Source organism: Symphodus melops (assembly GCF_947650265.1).
Source record: "Symphodus melops genome assembly, chromosome: 1".
Lineage (NCBI taxonomy): Eukaryota > Metazoa > Chordata > Actinopteri > Labriformes > Labridae > Symphodus > Symphodus melops.
Window position 1 is genome coordinate 53,478,796 of NC_136691.1, and position 15,998 is coordinate 53,494,793.

At 43.8% G+C, this 15,998-nt stretch overlaps 1 protein-coding gene and 1 long non-coding RNA gene across 3 annotated transcripts in view; one reads left to right on the plus strand and one right to left on the minus strand.

Moving 5' to 3' along the window:
* Window positions 1-11,638, minus strand: part of LOC306828405 (netrin receptor UNC5C-like) — a 209,507-nt gene extending 197,869 nt beyond the window's left edge. For both annotated transcript variants that reach the window (XM_079350869.1, XM_079350868.1), the window contains exon 1: window positions 10,880-11,638. In XM_079350869.1, the coding sequence (XP_079206995.1) occupies window positions 10,880-11,003 (124 nt within the window). In that variant the 5' untranslated portion in view covers window positions 11,004-11,638. The remainder of the gene's footprint in view (window positions 1-10,879) is intronic.
* On the plus strand, window positions 5,163-10,657 carry LOC306828503. Its single transcript, XR_013779755.1, has 2 exons — window positions 5,163-8,443; window positions 8,481-10,657. It is a non-coding gene; the product is annotated as an uncharacterized lncRNA (long non-coding RNA).
* Window positions 11,639-15,998: the final 4,360 nt, after the last annotated feature.

The following is a 15,998-nucleotide window of genomic DNA, read 5'->3' on the forward strand; positions in this document are numbered from 1 at the left end:
CAGACTTGTTTCTGCGGTATGAAGCCAGATAACTCCCAAGTCACTTTCACACATGCACTGTGCTGAACTTCTGAAAATGTCTTAAAATGACAGACTGGGCTCCATGTGACCATCTGACTCTATTCACCCTCACTTTAAACTCACTTCTAACAGTGTCAGCAGCCTGTATGTTGAACTCCCTTGCAATTCAAGCTGTCATGGTACTGGATTTTAAAGATGAGATAAGACACAAAATTAAAAAATTTCAACACCACAGCAAAAGTAAAAAAAAGTTTCAGGCACCCAACTTATAAACTTAAACTTAAAAAATAGGAAATCTACTACACGCTGTCTATTTGAGCACTTGTGTACAAATGGACATTACAGTTGTTGATCATTAAAGCTCCTAAAGAGGACATTTCAGTCTGTGTTGATTTTGGCGCCCCCTGTGGACAAAGCAGTACAAACTACCTCCTTGCTTATCTCATACATGTAAGCAGTGCCTTTAAAAAAAAAGGTCTTATTAATCACTTTGTTGAGGAAAATCTATCAAAAGGGACACCTACCCCACAGCATCCGCTTTTATACACAACATTATATATAAAGAAAAATTCAATCCTTATTCCAATTTTTTTCATTTGTTTTTAAAGCTCCAAAAGAGGCATGAAAATCAATTATATTCTAATTCATAGCCATCTAACATAGCTCCTCACGGGGGCTTTAAAAAAAGAGATTTATACATTTTAGATCATGTGGTTTTTAAGGGAATGGAAGTATAACAACTTTTGCTAACCATAGAGTTGATAGTGATATAACTCACCATTACACAAGACTCCTTCTGCTGCTAAATCTGTCCAGGCGTGTGCAAAAGAAAAAAAAAAAAAAAAAAAAAAGCTCGGACCTAATTGTCCAAGAGAGTACCCAGAGTTCAAATGTGAATTCAGCTCTAGACTCAACAGTGTTAAGAGTTCAGCTACAGCACTTAGCCTTTTGGCAGTGCATGAGGCGGCGAGGCTGTAAAAATACAGCTACTAATGCCCTCAATCACTCTGACACCAGAAAAGCCAGAAATCAGCTCACCTCTCAGCTACTGTGATTTTTAACAGTGTAGACATGGGCGTCCTCTGTCCTCATTATCTGACCAAACACCACTTACGCCTCACCCTCGCGGACATCACCCAATAATTTAGGTCAAGCCTGTATCCCATAACCTCTGTCCCCTAGAGGCCCCAATGAAAGCAGCAATCCTGACTCCAATCATGACCCAAAAGTGAGGTTGACAAACTCCAAAGCTTTCTGTATGACTGTAATTCAAAGTGAGTAAATTATTCAGTCAGCCCTTTCTCACTGTTGTTCTTCATCCCAGCTCATCCCTCTCTGTGAGAACTGTGATTAATTACAGACCCTGCAGTCTTTCCCATCTCGCTCTCACGCTTCACGTCCCCACATCCGAGCCACTATACAGTATCTTTCTCCCACCCACTCGCTCGCTCGCTCAACATTGCTCCCTCTGGCTTTTCTGATTCTCTTTCACCCCTATATACCCTCGTTTTTTTTTCCCCCTGAGAACAAAAGCTTTCAGAAGGCAAGACTTGATACAGTGGAGAGTCATTGTTCCCGCTTCATGTACAGTATCTTCTTCCTACCTGTGCTCCTCTGGGGGGGGGGGGGGGGGGGGGGGGGGGGGGGGGGGGAGGAAAAAAAATAAATTGGTGTGCATGGATAATTCTGGGAAATAACAATGTGATATTTCATCCACTTGCACATACACAATGGACACACAAACGCGCTTTCTCAGCAAACTACAGCTCATATTCATTAGCCACTTAGAGCGCCGTGTTCAAATGAATCAAAGCAAACTGCTTACACGTAATCTTGTCCCCTGTGGAGTAAAATGTATTGCGTTCCTTATTCCAGCCTGTTTGAAGCCAAAAGTAGCAAATGGACTTTTTGTTCCCTTTGTGTTTGCCGTAAGGAGTGCACATACAGTAAGTGTGTTTGCACTTTTGTAACAATCATGCAAAAAAAAAAAAAAAATCAAACCACGTTGTGCAGGATTTGTGTCAGTCTATTTTTTTTCCTGCCTGTTTGCACCTGTGTGTGTGTGTGTGTGTGTGTGTGTGTGTGTGTGTGAGACGCTCCCTTGTTTTTCTTAAGCCTACATGGGGTCCAGTACAGTAAATTACATCATGTCTGCAGCAGGAGAACAGGCAACCAGAAACCTTTTTACAACACACTACAGCCTGGCTAAATCCCCTTTTTCACGGCATCCTACAGAATTACATTGTCCCCTTTCTCAACACAGGCCTTACTCCTGTGAGTCTGTGTGCTGGTGAACGTGTGCAAAGTGCAGACACATGCCTAGGAGGCAAAAGGCGGTGATTATAGTAATTATGGTTTCAGGTTTTTGGGGTATTCCTTTAGATGGAGCGATAGATTAGCGGACAGTTTTGGCAGTGTAAGAGCGAGGCAGGAGAAAAGAGTTATTGTTTGGGGGTGAGGAAGGAACAGAGGGGTTAGAGTGAGGGAACAAGGAGAAAGTTGTGTGCACAAAGTTTTAGGCACACAGAACCTGAAATCTTCCCGAGTTGGTTGTTCACACATGCACCTCATAGCAGGAGATGATCCCTGTCAGATGGGAGGTGAGGGGAGTTTAAATGATGCTTTTATTAAGTTTTTTTGCTTTTATAATCATGCTTCCTGTACTTTAAATCATTCACATATGAACAATATAAAAGCAGTAGTAGAGCATTCTGGCAAACCAAAAACATGATGGGGTAGTTTCATTACATGTGTGGAGATCACGGCAGCAGTTTTCACACAGTCTATGGCCGTGTGCCAACCAAAGGATTTAAAAGTCATCACCGCCTCCTGCTCGTTTGCTTTCCTGAATTTTAGGTAACAAATTCTGATCAGCTCACATTGACGTCACGCAGAAAATTTACTAGGGGGCTGGCAGGAAAAATTCCAGGTGAAAAATGTGGCCGTTTTCGTTCACTCATGCTGCTCTTTTCAAGTTTTTGGGAGTTTTCTTTTTTTCTTTTTCACTAGTGTGAAAGCACCAAGAAAGAAGAATGGAAGAAAAAGGAGGAAAGTTATGAACACAGAGAGAACGTAGAGGCAAAAGACACAAAGACTAATCCTTCTTCCAAATGCTGTTCAATGTGCTTGTCTTCTGCTCCCTCCTCAATCCTCTCCACACTCAACCAGGAGCTGAATAGGCTTTTACAGTGCAGCTTTGTTTCCTATTAAAAAAAAAAAAAAGAGTCTGAATGTCAAAATGTCCACACAAAAAAATACCTCTCCCTTTCGTTCATTTTTCTTCTTCTCTTTCACTCTCTCCATTTCTATGTTCCTCTTACATTGCTGCTCTTGACCTTGTCGCTCCTTTCTTTTCTTTCCCTCCTTCTTTTCTTCAGCTCTCACGACAGCACAATGCTCGTGACACCCTTAAAAGGGAAACAAAAAGGGACCCGGGTCCCAGGCCTGTGGACCCCCTGTTGCGGCACGTCGTCTTTCTCAAAGCCGGCTTAATTACATATTCATGGTGACACAAATAAGGCTCTCTTGCACCAACACACAAACACAGCTCTCAGCCAAAATACCCAGCATCCATCTGCTGGTCGTGTGTCTGCACTTGAGGAAATATTCCATCAAACAGGGCACACGTAAGTGACAAATGTGTTGCCTTTTTTTTTTTTTACGTTTGTGTTCGGAGCACCACCTGTATAATTCCTGAGATGTTACGGATCATTTCTCTGTGATCTTGAAAAACTATACATGCATGCTTAAATCTGCAGCCTGCCTTTACTAGAGGCGTCGTGAGTAAAACAAAATCTGGAGCGACAGCAGATTGCTGCTTTGGCTTGAATCCAAACAAAGTGTCAGAGACAGACACAGGAAGAGACGTGGGGGGATTAAGCTGAAGGAGTAGAAGTTGGTTGCTTATTCACACACACACACACGCACGCACACACGTGCACAGAAAAAAAAGAAGAAAAGAGAGTCTTTAGTAATCGGTTGTCTCCAATAAGCGCTGTGTGCTGCACCTTGTTCATGGTGCAAGTAAACCGGCCCAGGCTATTTACTGGAGGTTTTACGGGAGCAAATAAAAAGAATATATAGACCATGAAAAGGCTAAGCTGCCGGCTGTGGAGGCAAAGCCTTAAAACAAAGAGATACAGGGAGAGATTTCAATGGAGAGCAGCTGGCTCCATTTCACTACCTGTCTGCTGCCTCCTTTCCTTCCCTTTCCTCCTTCCATCTATCTGCTCTGGCCTCTTCTATGTGTGTGTGTGTGTGCGCGTGTGTGTGTGTGTGTGTGGCAATGTGTACGCAAACTCTGTCCCTCCCTCTGGCTGATGATTTTCCACAAACACTGACACACACACACACACACACACACACACACACATTATGTCCCGCTGTTTGTGGGCCCCGTCCAGAAGCACAACAATATGTCCACTGTTTGGGCCACACTCTAATTAAACAGTGTAAATCTAACTAGAGAAAGGCACAGAGTGGTGAGAGACAGTAGCAGGGGAAGAGACGGATAAAAGGGAGCTGAAAGTGAGAGAGCGCAAAACACGACGTCAGAGGTAGCAGATGGGAAGGAGAGAAAGCAGAACACAGAGAATGAGAGATGGAGTCAGAGGGAGAAATGGGGACAAAAGGACAGGAGAGGAATTGAGACGATGGACAGCATAGCAGAAATCTGCGGCCTGGCACACGATGGCATCAACTCACTGAGCCCCAACTGTGTATTGTGACAAATCAAAGACGCCCAGTTTCCGCTTGCAACAAGCTGCACAAATAAGAGGAAAACATATCTTTTCAGATGTACCAAAATATTTAAATTGTGTTTTTAAGTGACACGCTAAGTGTCGTGGCCAACATGGACACTGATACCTGTTCAGAAACCACAGCAACAAAAATAGAATTAGGCACCCAGTATTGTCTCATTTCTTGTATCTAATGGCCAACTCTTGCACAATGTCTAAATTGCACAAAAAACATTTGCAAAATGTGTAGATTGAAACATCTGAAAACACGAAAATAGGCTTTTCATTTTTTGTAATGCAGCACTGCTTGGTAGCAGTGGGAATAAAATAGAAGGCCATTGATTGAGAACGAATGTTGTAATCTCAGAATACCCTCCCTTCACAGAAACACACACACACACACACACACACACACACACTCACATAAACACAACTTAGTGAAAAAGAAACCCTGGAAATGAGAGACCCAAATGAGGCTTTAGGTTTCTCAGGCCATGAAAAATTCATAATTCCAGATCTTTACATGAAACTCGAGAGGGAATTAAGCCTAACAGCAGGAGACGCTGGGAATCAGTTTCAGAACATTTGGCTTCTCCTATCTCTTTCTGCAGCTCAGCCTGTGTCTCATGCATGCTCACACCGAACGCACACAAAACACACAGAGGGACGCATTCTTATGTTCCACCCTGGGTTTTTCCCCTGCGGACAGCGAGAGACAGTAAATGGTGCAAGCAGTGTGACGCAGTTTGTCGACACAGCTCTTTGAAAACCACACTTGCGCCTCCAAATCCGGATTCCACCTCTGCCTTCTTCGAGGAACGTGCAAATTTTTTTTTTTCTGCCGCCAGCGATACAAGCTTCTTGATTCTACAAATAGGCCGGGCTGTAATTGCCGTGCGATCCGTGTAAACCTTTCACAAAATGTACAGACAGTCAAGGTCCGGCTATTCCACAGTCTAACATTAAAGCTACAGTGAGTGAATGGAGGGACAAGGCCACAGGCAAGGGGAGAAGAAAGAAAGGTCAGAAACATCCATTCAGTGGCTGTAGCAGAGAACGCAGATTCAAAGGATAGGGATACAAAAAAGAGGTGGGTGGGAAAATGTCTCATCACTTTAGTCGATGAAAAAGTACAGATGAGTAAGCAAGACTTAAATAATGAATTTAAAAAAAAGATGAAATGAGGGAGATCTGCCATCGAGGAGGAGCAGGAGGGTCTTCTATACAAAACAGCCCCAGATACACTCAAAGACTTCCTTTCACACACTCGCATGAAGGCCGTCCAGCACGCACACACACACACACACACACACACACGCACTGCATGCACACAGAATGCTGCATTGTTGGACCACAGAGATATCGTGCTGTGTGTATGTGTGTGTGTGTGTGTGTGTGTGTGTGTGTGTGTGTGTGTGGCAGTCACTCAGCCTGTCAAGTCCTAGTGGAGTGATCAAAGCTGGTACAAACCACCCAGAGAGATCTCTCCCTTCCTCGTCCATTCATCCTTCTGCACCATGATATAGAAAAAGCCTCAGATTTACGACGTGAAAACCTGCTCAGCCAATCAAAATCAAGTGACGGGAGTGGCGCAGCCAATCAAATCGAACCTACTTAGTTCCAATACTCCTGAACTCGTCTCCCTCCTAGCACTGAAGCCTGGATGGCTGCAAGGCACCATGGGACAGGATCAGGGCATAATAGGAGACAGCATGGGAGCTCTGGCAGTATCACAATGCCAAGCGAGCACACACACACACACACACACACACACACACACACACACACACACACACACGTAACAAAACAACATGAGAGCTCTGCTGGAGCAACACTATGATGCCAAACTGACACACATATGAACAAAATCACACAGTCCCCCACTCTGACATTCCTGGCACACAGACACATGTACGTGCAAAGAAAAACACACACACACACACCCGCAAACACACACACACACACACACCACAGGACACCTCTGAGAACACCACTAAGCTGCCAACTTAGTTTATGAACACAGAAATAACACACACATCTTGAGAGCACTTTCAGTACATCTTTACACCTCCGTGTCACCGGGGTTCACACATATACACCTCCACACCACCGCCGACCTGCACAGACGCACAGGCTCCAACACAAACACGCCCACATCTTCATCTCAAACCGGCTTGTTTTCAAGAAACTTTCTCCAGATTATATATATATAAACAAAGTGAGCACACATCCCAGGATAAATGTGTGCTAGGTTTTATATAAAGTGCTTATGAGCTGAAATCCAACACACCACAGGAAAATTAAAGTCTGCAAGCGGAAGCTAAACTGAGCAAAAGAAAATGCTTTAGACCTGCAGGGGCTGAATTAAACAGAAACTAAACCAAACATGATTCAAACTATAAGAGCATAGAGAGGCTGAATTGTTAACATTGGCCAAGCTGCAGCCTTGTCGGTATAATCAACAAGGGGATTTCTGACGTTTCGTAAAGTGATCTTGACACCCATTCATACCAGATCAAATGTGAGGGGGCTTAGCTAATGGCTTTTTATGACAGGATGGGAGACCAGAGGGCGGGGCTTATAGTTTGAAGTTTGACACGAGCACTTGAACAGGCATTAGAGGATCTCGACTGACACTCGGCTCTCATTCAGTCTGATCACGTCTGTGTGTGAGAACGGTTTCCATAGAGCTGTCGAAAGACTAAAACAATGTCTATGTGTCTCGAAGGGTTTTTCACAACACCTGAATTTAAACTTCAGTACAAAACTATAATATTCAAATGATGTCAATATATGTTTTGGTACCAAAACAACACAAATAAAAGGCACGTATAGGCAACCAAAATGAATACATGGATTGTTTTTGGTGACCAAAAGTTGCAAGCAGTCGTCTGCTCGCCGTCCACAGATTGCACAAATGCATTGGCAACTCTTCGGTACCAATCTGCTGCCAATGTGTTTGTGTAATCAAGACAGTGTCACCACCATTTTGCTCTCCGTCTCGAAAGAGACACAAACATAACTTTGTCATCTTTATGAGAAACTTAAATAACTTGTCAGTATTTACAAGCCTGTGAAATTACTACAGCTGCTCTCTCTCTCTCTCTCTCTCTCTCTCTCTCTCTCTCTCTCTCTCAGCAGCTTCAGGTTACAAATATGACTTGATGTGCGTCGTTTTTAAAAGCTCAGGTACTTCTCCATACATCATTCCGTTGCTTATCTATAGCACTTTTTTTCTTGTTTAAGGTCACAAGGGGCTGCATGAAGCCGACCCCAGCTGTCATTGGGCGAGAGGCGGGGTACATCCTGGACTGTTCGCCCAATCAATCACAGGGCTGACGTACAGAGAGAGACAACCAGCCACACTCACATTCACACCTACAGACAACTATTAACCTAACGAGTCTTTGGACTGTGGGAGGAAGCCGGAGCACCCGGAGACAAACCACACATGCACTAACCACGACAGTGCAGATACAACTGATCCTCACCCACAATCACTAAAGTATTTAAACTTCTGACAACCTCAGCGCCCGATTAAAAAACAAAGTGATGAAGAAATGTTCATATCTGAACGCATGTAGGAGTGGAGAGAAGGTTCTCTACATTCAACATCATTAGATTTGAGGTAGTTAGTTAGCTAGTTAGTTGCCTTTATTGTCTCCCTGTGGACACAAGAGAAAGTCACATAAGCTCAACACAAATCCTCCAACAGCACAGAACACGCACATCGCTCCACGCACACACACGCTCCCTCAATCGCACACATACCCAGAAGTTCAACATCCGGTGTACACACACTGTGGCTTTTAAAGTCATTACAGAGTCGCTGATAAACACACACCCTCCTCTTCCTCTCCCCGAGCTCGCGTCCCTATCCCTATGAACATTTGTGAATCCTTGTACCTGAACTAATGTGTCTGGAGCATCATTCTCACTCATACACATCATCATCCTGAACGTCATTAGCAATGACCTCAACAACAACAACAAAAACCCAAACAAACAAGCTATTAAACTAACCAAACCACATATTCCACAGTGGAGTAAAACTGGAGGCAACAACTGGCCATAAGACCCTTAATGATGCATGAGCTGGTTTAAACAACTGTTTGTGTTTCTCATAGCAGTCGTAAAAAAATAAAACACAGACTTTGCAGGAGGATTGCTCTTACTGAACGGACAGGGCAGTGAATGCAGCACTGATGCACCGAGAGGATCAGTTGTGTACACAATGCAGCCCACTCCCCCACAGTCAGGTCAATGTGTTTGTGTGCTCTGCCCCCTCCATTCAATACAGCAGCTCATCGAGAGAGACTCCTCACACACAAAGACGTAAGTTGCATGGACACGAGTGACGATGTTTGGAACAGAAAAACAACAGACAAGAGAATCAGGATGCATGAAAGGAAAGCTTAAAAAAGGAGAGCAGAACAAAAGAAAACTGCTCAAACATTGAACCCTTGCACGCTGCAGATTCAGATTAAGTCACGTGTCGGTGCCGAGGTTGCAATTCATCAGACGTGGGCGAAAAGCCTACTCAAACCGTGTCCCTAAATTGCAACGTATTGATTTAACAGTAAAACGAATAGAGAACGGTCATCGTGAATATGGGTGGGTGTTGCTGAAATGTTGTTCCTCGAGGCAAGCGGAGAAAAAGGTGGCAGCAACATCATGTCCAATTACTGCCCAAATCCAGCTCACGAACCATAGAGCCCAATCAGTCATGTCAATGGCAATATACCAACTGCACTCGGCTGTGGACGTGGAGGGTGATCCTTTCAGGAGCTTTCAAGTGGGAATCAAGTTGAATAATGACACGCGTATGGAAACACTGAATACTGCTTGAGGAATATTTCCTTTAAAGAGGGTCAATTCTACTTTTAAGTGCCGACCATAAAGTCAGACTTTAGGTTACCAAAGCTACACGAGAAAAAGTGTGTTGAATCAGGCCGCTCAGTATGACAACACAAAGGTTGGGAATTAATTCTCTGGCATGAACATTAGGGAGGTCAGGAGGAGTGCGACCGAGAAAGCTGTTTCCAAGTCCTTTCCCTTCCTGCATATCTGAAGAGCAGCCGATTACACTGTTACTGGTGGAGAGCACTTAAATTCAAATTAAATGTCTTCAAGTTAGGCTCCTTAAGAGAGCTTCATTCAGGCTGTGACCTGTGATATAATCCTCCACAAACAGCAGCAGCAGCAGCTGTGTCACTCCTCAGAAATATCACTTTAATATTCCTGTTCTGCTTCACTGGAGGCTTTATGTGCCTCTAAAACAGAACTGCTTCTCATCTTTACTGCCTTACATTGAAGAAACGTATACACGCTGAGCTCCCATTAGACTCGATCATGGGGACAATCTGCAGTATATTTCTGCCGCACTATTTTTTTATTTTATTTTTATTTTTTTTTATTTTTTTTTGGGGGGGGGGGCAGATTTGTATAATTGCCTTTAAGCTCCGAGCTGCTGGGAGTGTTTGTGACTTGTGATCAATTTTCCAATATAAGCAGTGAAGCGTGCTCTGCAGTGAGACATTAGTCGCCTTATTGTGGAGTCCAAGTCCTGCCCTTCACAGCCTTCACCTCATTTAATTCGCAACCTCACACTTTATTTACCCCCTTTACAACTGGAACAGGTCCTGACGCACTGTACTCCCCTCCGACAGGGACCATGAGCGCCACTCTGCGCCTCTGGAGTTTGTGCAGCCACCTTATCTGTGTCTCAATAGCGAACAGAGACTACAAACAAGTCCGCTTTTTATTTATCAACCCTTCTGTTTCAGTCTTCCTAGAGAACTACGCATATGTAATAGCCGTGTGTAAACGTGAGCTGCGAGTTCAGTCTTCCATTTTGCACAGGCATGGAAATGCTCAGATAGATTCCACATTAAAAACCCCTAACCGTAAACCTCCTTCTCATCAGCATCAGCTCAATTTATATGGAAATGTGACATAAAAAAGTAGGTAAACCTCCGCGAGAGGAGGTAGCGTACTTCTTCCTTACTGGCAGGTCAGCGCCACACAGACATGTCACCGCAAAGGAAGAAAGATGCTTTGAAACAATTCAGGTGCGTTAACAAGAGCTGAAAGAAGACGCGCTCTCCATCCAGTCTTACCTTGGGCGACTCCTCTGTGTACGAGCACCAGGAGAAGAAGGATACCTTGCGTGGTGGCGCACATCCTCACCAAGCTGCAGCAACTCCCGCGTCCTATTCCACTTCTCTGTCCACTTTTTCCCATGACAAGCAACGCGTAAAACACATAAACACACAAAACTCCTTGCTCCAAAGCGGGGGAGAAACGAGAACCCCCCTCCCCGCTTCCACCTCAGGGTCTGCTGGTTTATCAAACGAGTTCAAAAAGCGAAGGTAAGGTTGTAAAGCCTCTAGTCCCGGTGTCTGAGTCCGTCTCAGAAGGCGCAGGTTAAGCTCTAAGAAGAGAGAGAGAGATAGAGAAAGGTCTGTGGAAATAACCACGCGGCGTCTCTTCACTCGTGTCAGCGGCACTGCTGCCTTCCCACTAAGCTCTGTTTCTCTCTCCGTGCGCTCTCTCCGTCTCCTGCTCCACTCGCTCCGTTTACGCAGAGAGAGAGAAATGCCACCGCCCTCTGGCTACCATGCTACACTCTCACTCTCTCGTTCTTCCCTCTTCCTCTGTTTAAACTAAGTAAATGTGAAACCTCACCCAAAAACACATGACGCTTTAAAACTGTCATTAACGTAGTGTGATATGTGCATCTCCCACTCCCTGCGCAACGTGTTTGCATTAAATAACCTCACAGGAGACTTTAAGAGTCCCACGGAAATTGTTTTTTTATTTCTACTTTTTTTATACCGTATTTTGCATTCATAACTTGTTCATGGTTGTAAATGGCTTTTGTGTAGTGTAGCATTTTGCATTATTTCTCAAATCCAACATATTTCAATTGTTTGGCGTGCACGACCATTTGCGCGCGCGTGTGATTGCAGCCGCTGTGGAGTGAACCATGCAGCCATGTTTCGAGCTCACCAACTGATGTCTGCCCCCTGACGGCCACCACAGTTGGACCCATGCACGTGAAAGAAGGCACATTTCTCATTTACTGAAGCCGAGGTGTACTTTTTAAAAAGAATCATTTTATATCAGCAATGCAGTGCACAATCCATTTATCATGGGGATTCAATGCAGTGACCTCTATGAATACCAGATGAACACCAAGTTACCTCATCACAGGGTTTATTGTGTTAAAGTAAGGAAAGATAAGAACATAGAAAGATGTCATTTATCAATCAATCTTTATTTGTGTATAGCGTCAATTCATAACAGGTGTTATCTGGAGACACTTGACAAAAAGCAGGTAAAGGACCTTCCTGTTTGTATGTTAACATTAACAAAAGAGCAGGTAACAAGAGGTAAGGTGTGTGTGTGGGGGGGGGGGGGGGGGGGGGGTGTTTATGCATTTGTATGAATGTATCAAGAGTGAAACTAACTGATTAAAGCAAATGTACTATTAAACATGATGTCCCTGAACTCACCATTAAAATTGATGAAGCTACAAATAATTTTAATCCAGCAACAGGAACTCATGTAGTGGTTATTTTATTTTGAAACATGGAGACTATATAATAGTCATTTCCACATTTAATCTCTACACACATAAGGACATGTGTTTGCACATACTGTGTGTCATTAAAGCCTAACTATAGAATCTATCAACACAGTGTCATCATGTAATGTTGAACCATTCAAGAGGCAGATCAGCGTTTTAGTGACTGATGGTTAAATCCAAAAGAAGCTAAATATGAAGCCTGTGTGAGTGCGTGTTTGCAGCACACACACACAAACACACACACACACTGCCAGCTCACATAACTCTCTGCAGTGTTGCTGCACAGTCATTTGAGCAGCACAGTCTGGATCATGCATTGTAAATGGCAATAGTAAAATATGTGCTGGGTGCCATTTGTCACCGCAGCAGCTCCACAGCTCAGTGACTAGCAGTGGAAGTAGCTGCTACCCGCAGGGACCTGTAAAAGCTTTTTATTCTGCCACTTTATTGGGAATGGGAAAGCAATAAGTTACACAAGAAACATATGGCACGCTTGGATATGGATCAGCACTTACACCGGCAACAGTCAATAGCTGAGGGATTTTCACAATGCTGTGAGGTCGTACGACACATACATGCTTTATAAACACCGTCAGTTAAATGTAATTTTTAAGACGTGCGTTTAATGACTTAGAAAGTGTTCAAAAGTATCTGTGTCTGGAAAATAATTGTTCTCAAAGCCTCTCCAATATCACGATTCACTGAATGGTTGGACCCAGATGCACGACTCGGAGACAGCTTGACCAGTTTTGACAATAATTTTAAATCAAACACGATGAAGTGACACGAGTGGAATGAATGTGCAAAAAGTCCCAGTTCGTCCATGAACGGTGCAGCAAAGTAAATCCTAGTGACAGTCCCGGTGAATCCAAAATCCCGAATCTCGAACACATGAGTTGAACACAGATGAGACAAACAGCAGAGGACAGGTCGACAGGTAGACGGAGGAGCAAGTGAGTCTTCACAGGGAAAAAACCACGAGGAAGGTAAGTACACAGAAAGTCACAAAACAACAAGAGTCCAAAAACACACGAGAGCCTGATTCGAAGAACAATACCACGTAGAGTAGACAATAATCCGGCACCGACTGGGTGGAGAGAGTCGGTTTACATGCAGACGCTGATTGTTGATGAGCTTCACCTGGAGACCACACCTGCTGCAAATCTAGATCTGGGGAGGAGTCACAGGAGGAGCAGGCAGACAGGGGAAAACAGTCAACACACACAAGTGGGAGGGTACTAACCGGACAGATCATGACATCCAAACTCTAATCAAACAAAGTGCACAACCCTTGAATACAATGATTTCCAGAACTTTCTCCAATTTTTACCAGATCTTGATGGTAAAATAACCTAATAATTGTTTAAAGTGGATTGTCCAGGGACAGAAGGACAATCCCAATCTTAGTCTGTTGGTCCAGACACTGTGCAGTGAAGTCTCACAGCGAGCTGCTGTGTGGTTACTCAACAACAGATATGTGAAAGTCAGCTAGCTACAAGTAAAAGAAGCACTGTTCAGTTTCAAGTGTATTTCCCCCCCTGATGCTCTGCAGGTGAGGATGATGCATATTCTGTATACGACCTCATCTTCATTGAAAAGCAGACAGGCCACTAAAGCACTTCTTTTAAATGCTGAATGTGAATCTGGTTCCTCCTCCTCACTTTTCACAGGTTGATTCTTTTTTTTCTCCACAACTGTGAATGAGAACGGTGTTTAATACTCCTCCACTTTAGCTGAAAAATAGATTTTGTGTGTGTGTGTGTGTGAGTGTGTGTTGTCCTGACTGCCCTCGAGCCCACCAGCTCTACTTTTAACTTAACTCCCCAAGGACTTTGTCAAACTGTTTCCATCTTCACTTTTCCTCTGAATGTGAGGACCGTTAAAGATCATCCGGCGTCACTTTATTCATGTTTATCATCGCTACAGAGACAGATATACAGTAACGACATGGTCGAATATATCCCCATTGGTTGTCTGGTCACTCACAGCATCGAACACACTGTGATAATGAGAGCGAGACAGAAGACGGTGAAGAAGGAGAAGTAAGAGGTTGGAAATGTGCTGCATTCATGCACATGAGAGAAAAAGCTTATTTTTAAACCAAATGCAATGAAATTAGTTTTAGGTTGTTTTTTTTTTAAGTCCTCAGAGGAAGAATCTACATTTAGGAAAAATACCATAAGTGCTATTTTTCTGCAGAATAGGACAAGCAAACTGAGAGCAGTCTCACTGCATGTGTGGGCGGGTACGGTGACTTCCGAGAGGCTTGTCACTATTGCCAGGCAACCAGTCAGGTATCATATAGTCCCTGTCAAGCAGCTTTAAAATTGTTGTTATGACTCAGCTAATTAGAGTCAATGTTAAAGCTCCTGTGAGGAGTTTTCATCTACATGAAACACTCAGAGATAAACACTGATGCATTTTTACGGCAACCGGAAAAAGCCTTCATTAGTTTTTTTAATGACTGAAACCATATAGAGGGGGTGATGAAGTGGCTGACATTATGCTGCAGAAACAGACTTCATCCACTATTACCACGGCCTGTAGTGGTTAGTGCGCGTGGTCCCTGAGTGGAGGCTGTGGTCCTTCAAGCGGGCGGCCTGCTATTCAACCTGTAGCTCCTTTACCACATATCAATCTCTCTCTCCCTGATTTCTGACTGTTCACTCTCCTGTCTCTGAACAACAAAAGGCATAAAAAGCCTTGCAGGGTGATGGGAAAAGGAAATCTCGACTGGAAATTGTTGAAGGCTAACTTGAAAAACTGCAAGGTTAACATCCAATCGCAGGAGCCTAAAACCAGTCTCCCTTTTTGACATAAGCCTCCACTCGTATAACTTTCAGTTAGGTGAAACGAGCATAATGTAATGTGTTCTCTTTTTTAAGCTCTCTCTATTGTATGTTGCAACAGAAAGCAGCCCCCACAGGGGTGACTAGGTTTAATCTCTTTAAGCAGTTACATAATGGCCCCCAGTTCACTTTTTAATCAGCGAATAGATGGCTGTGCCCAGGGACGAATAATCACATCTATAACTTTCTAATCTAATATCCAGCTACATTCAAGTGGATTAGAGAGGAACAACAGGGGAGAGGAGGGGCACAGGTGGTACACCTCCATGTGAGCCCGTGTGTGCCGCAGGATTTATTTGTGTGTTATGTTGAGAAGGAGAAAAAGAGGCAGGACTCGTGTGATGCTGTCTGGAGTTAGTGTGCAGGTGAGTAAATGTGTGTGTGTGTGTGTGTGTGTGTGTGTGTGTGTGTGTGTGTCTCGTTCAGAACATGGCGTCCATGTATCAATCCTTTCAGATCACTTCTGATTTTCTGCTATTTGGCCGGTTGTTTTGGTGATGTGTACTGACAATCTCATTCCCTAGATGGCTCCGTGTGACCCCACGGTTTGTCCCGAACGCTGAGTGCAACATCACGGCGGGAGCTAAAGTGAATCATGAAATGTATCCAGACAGACAGATGGACACACAGACAAGGAGAGAATGTATCATCGTCATCAAATTGAATTGTTTCAGAGACTGAAACACACACACACACACACACACACACAGGATATTCATAAGGCCATGAAAACAATAATGTAATTGAATGTCACAGTCAGTATGTGACCTCACAGGCAGTAAAGAGTGTATTACACAT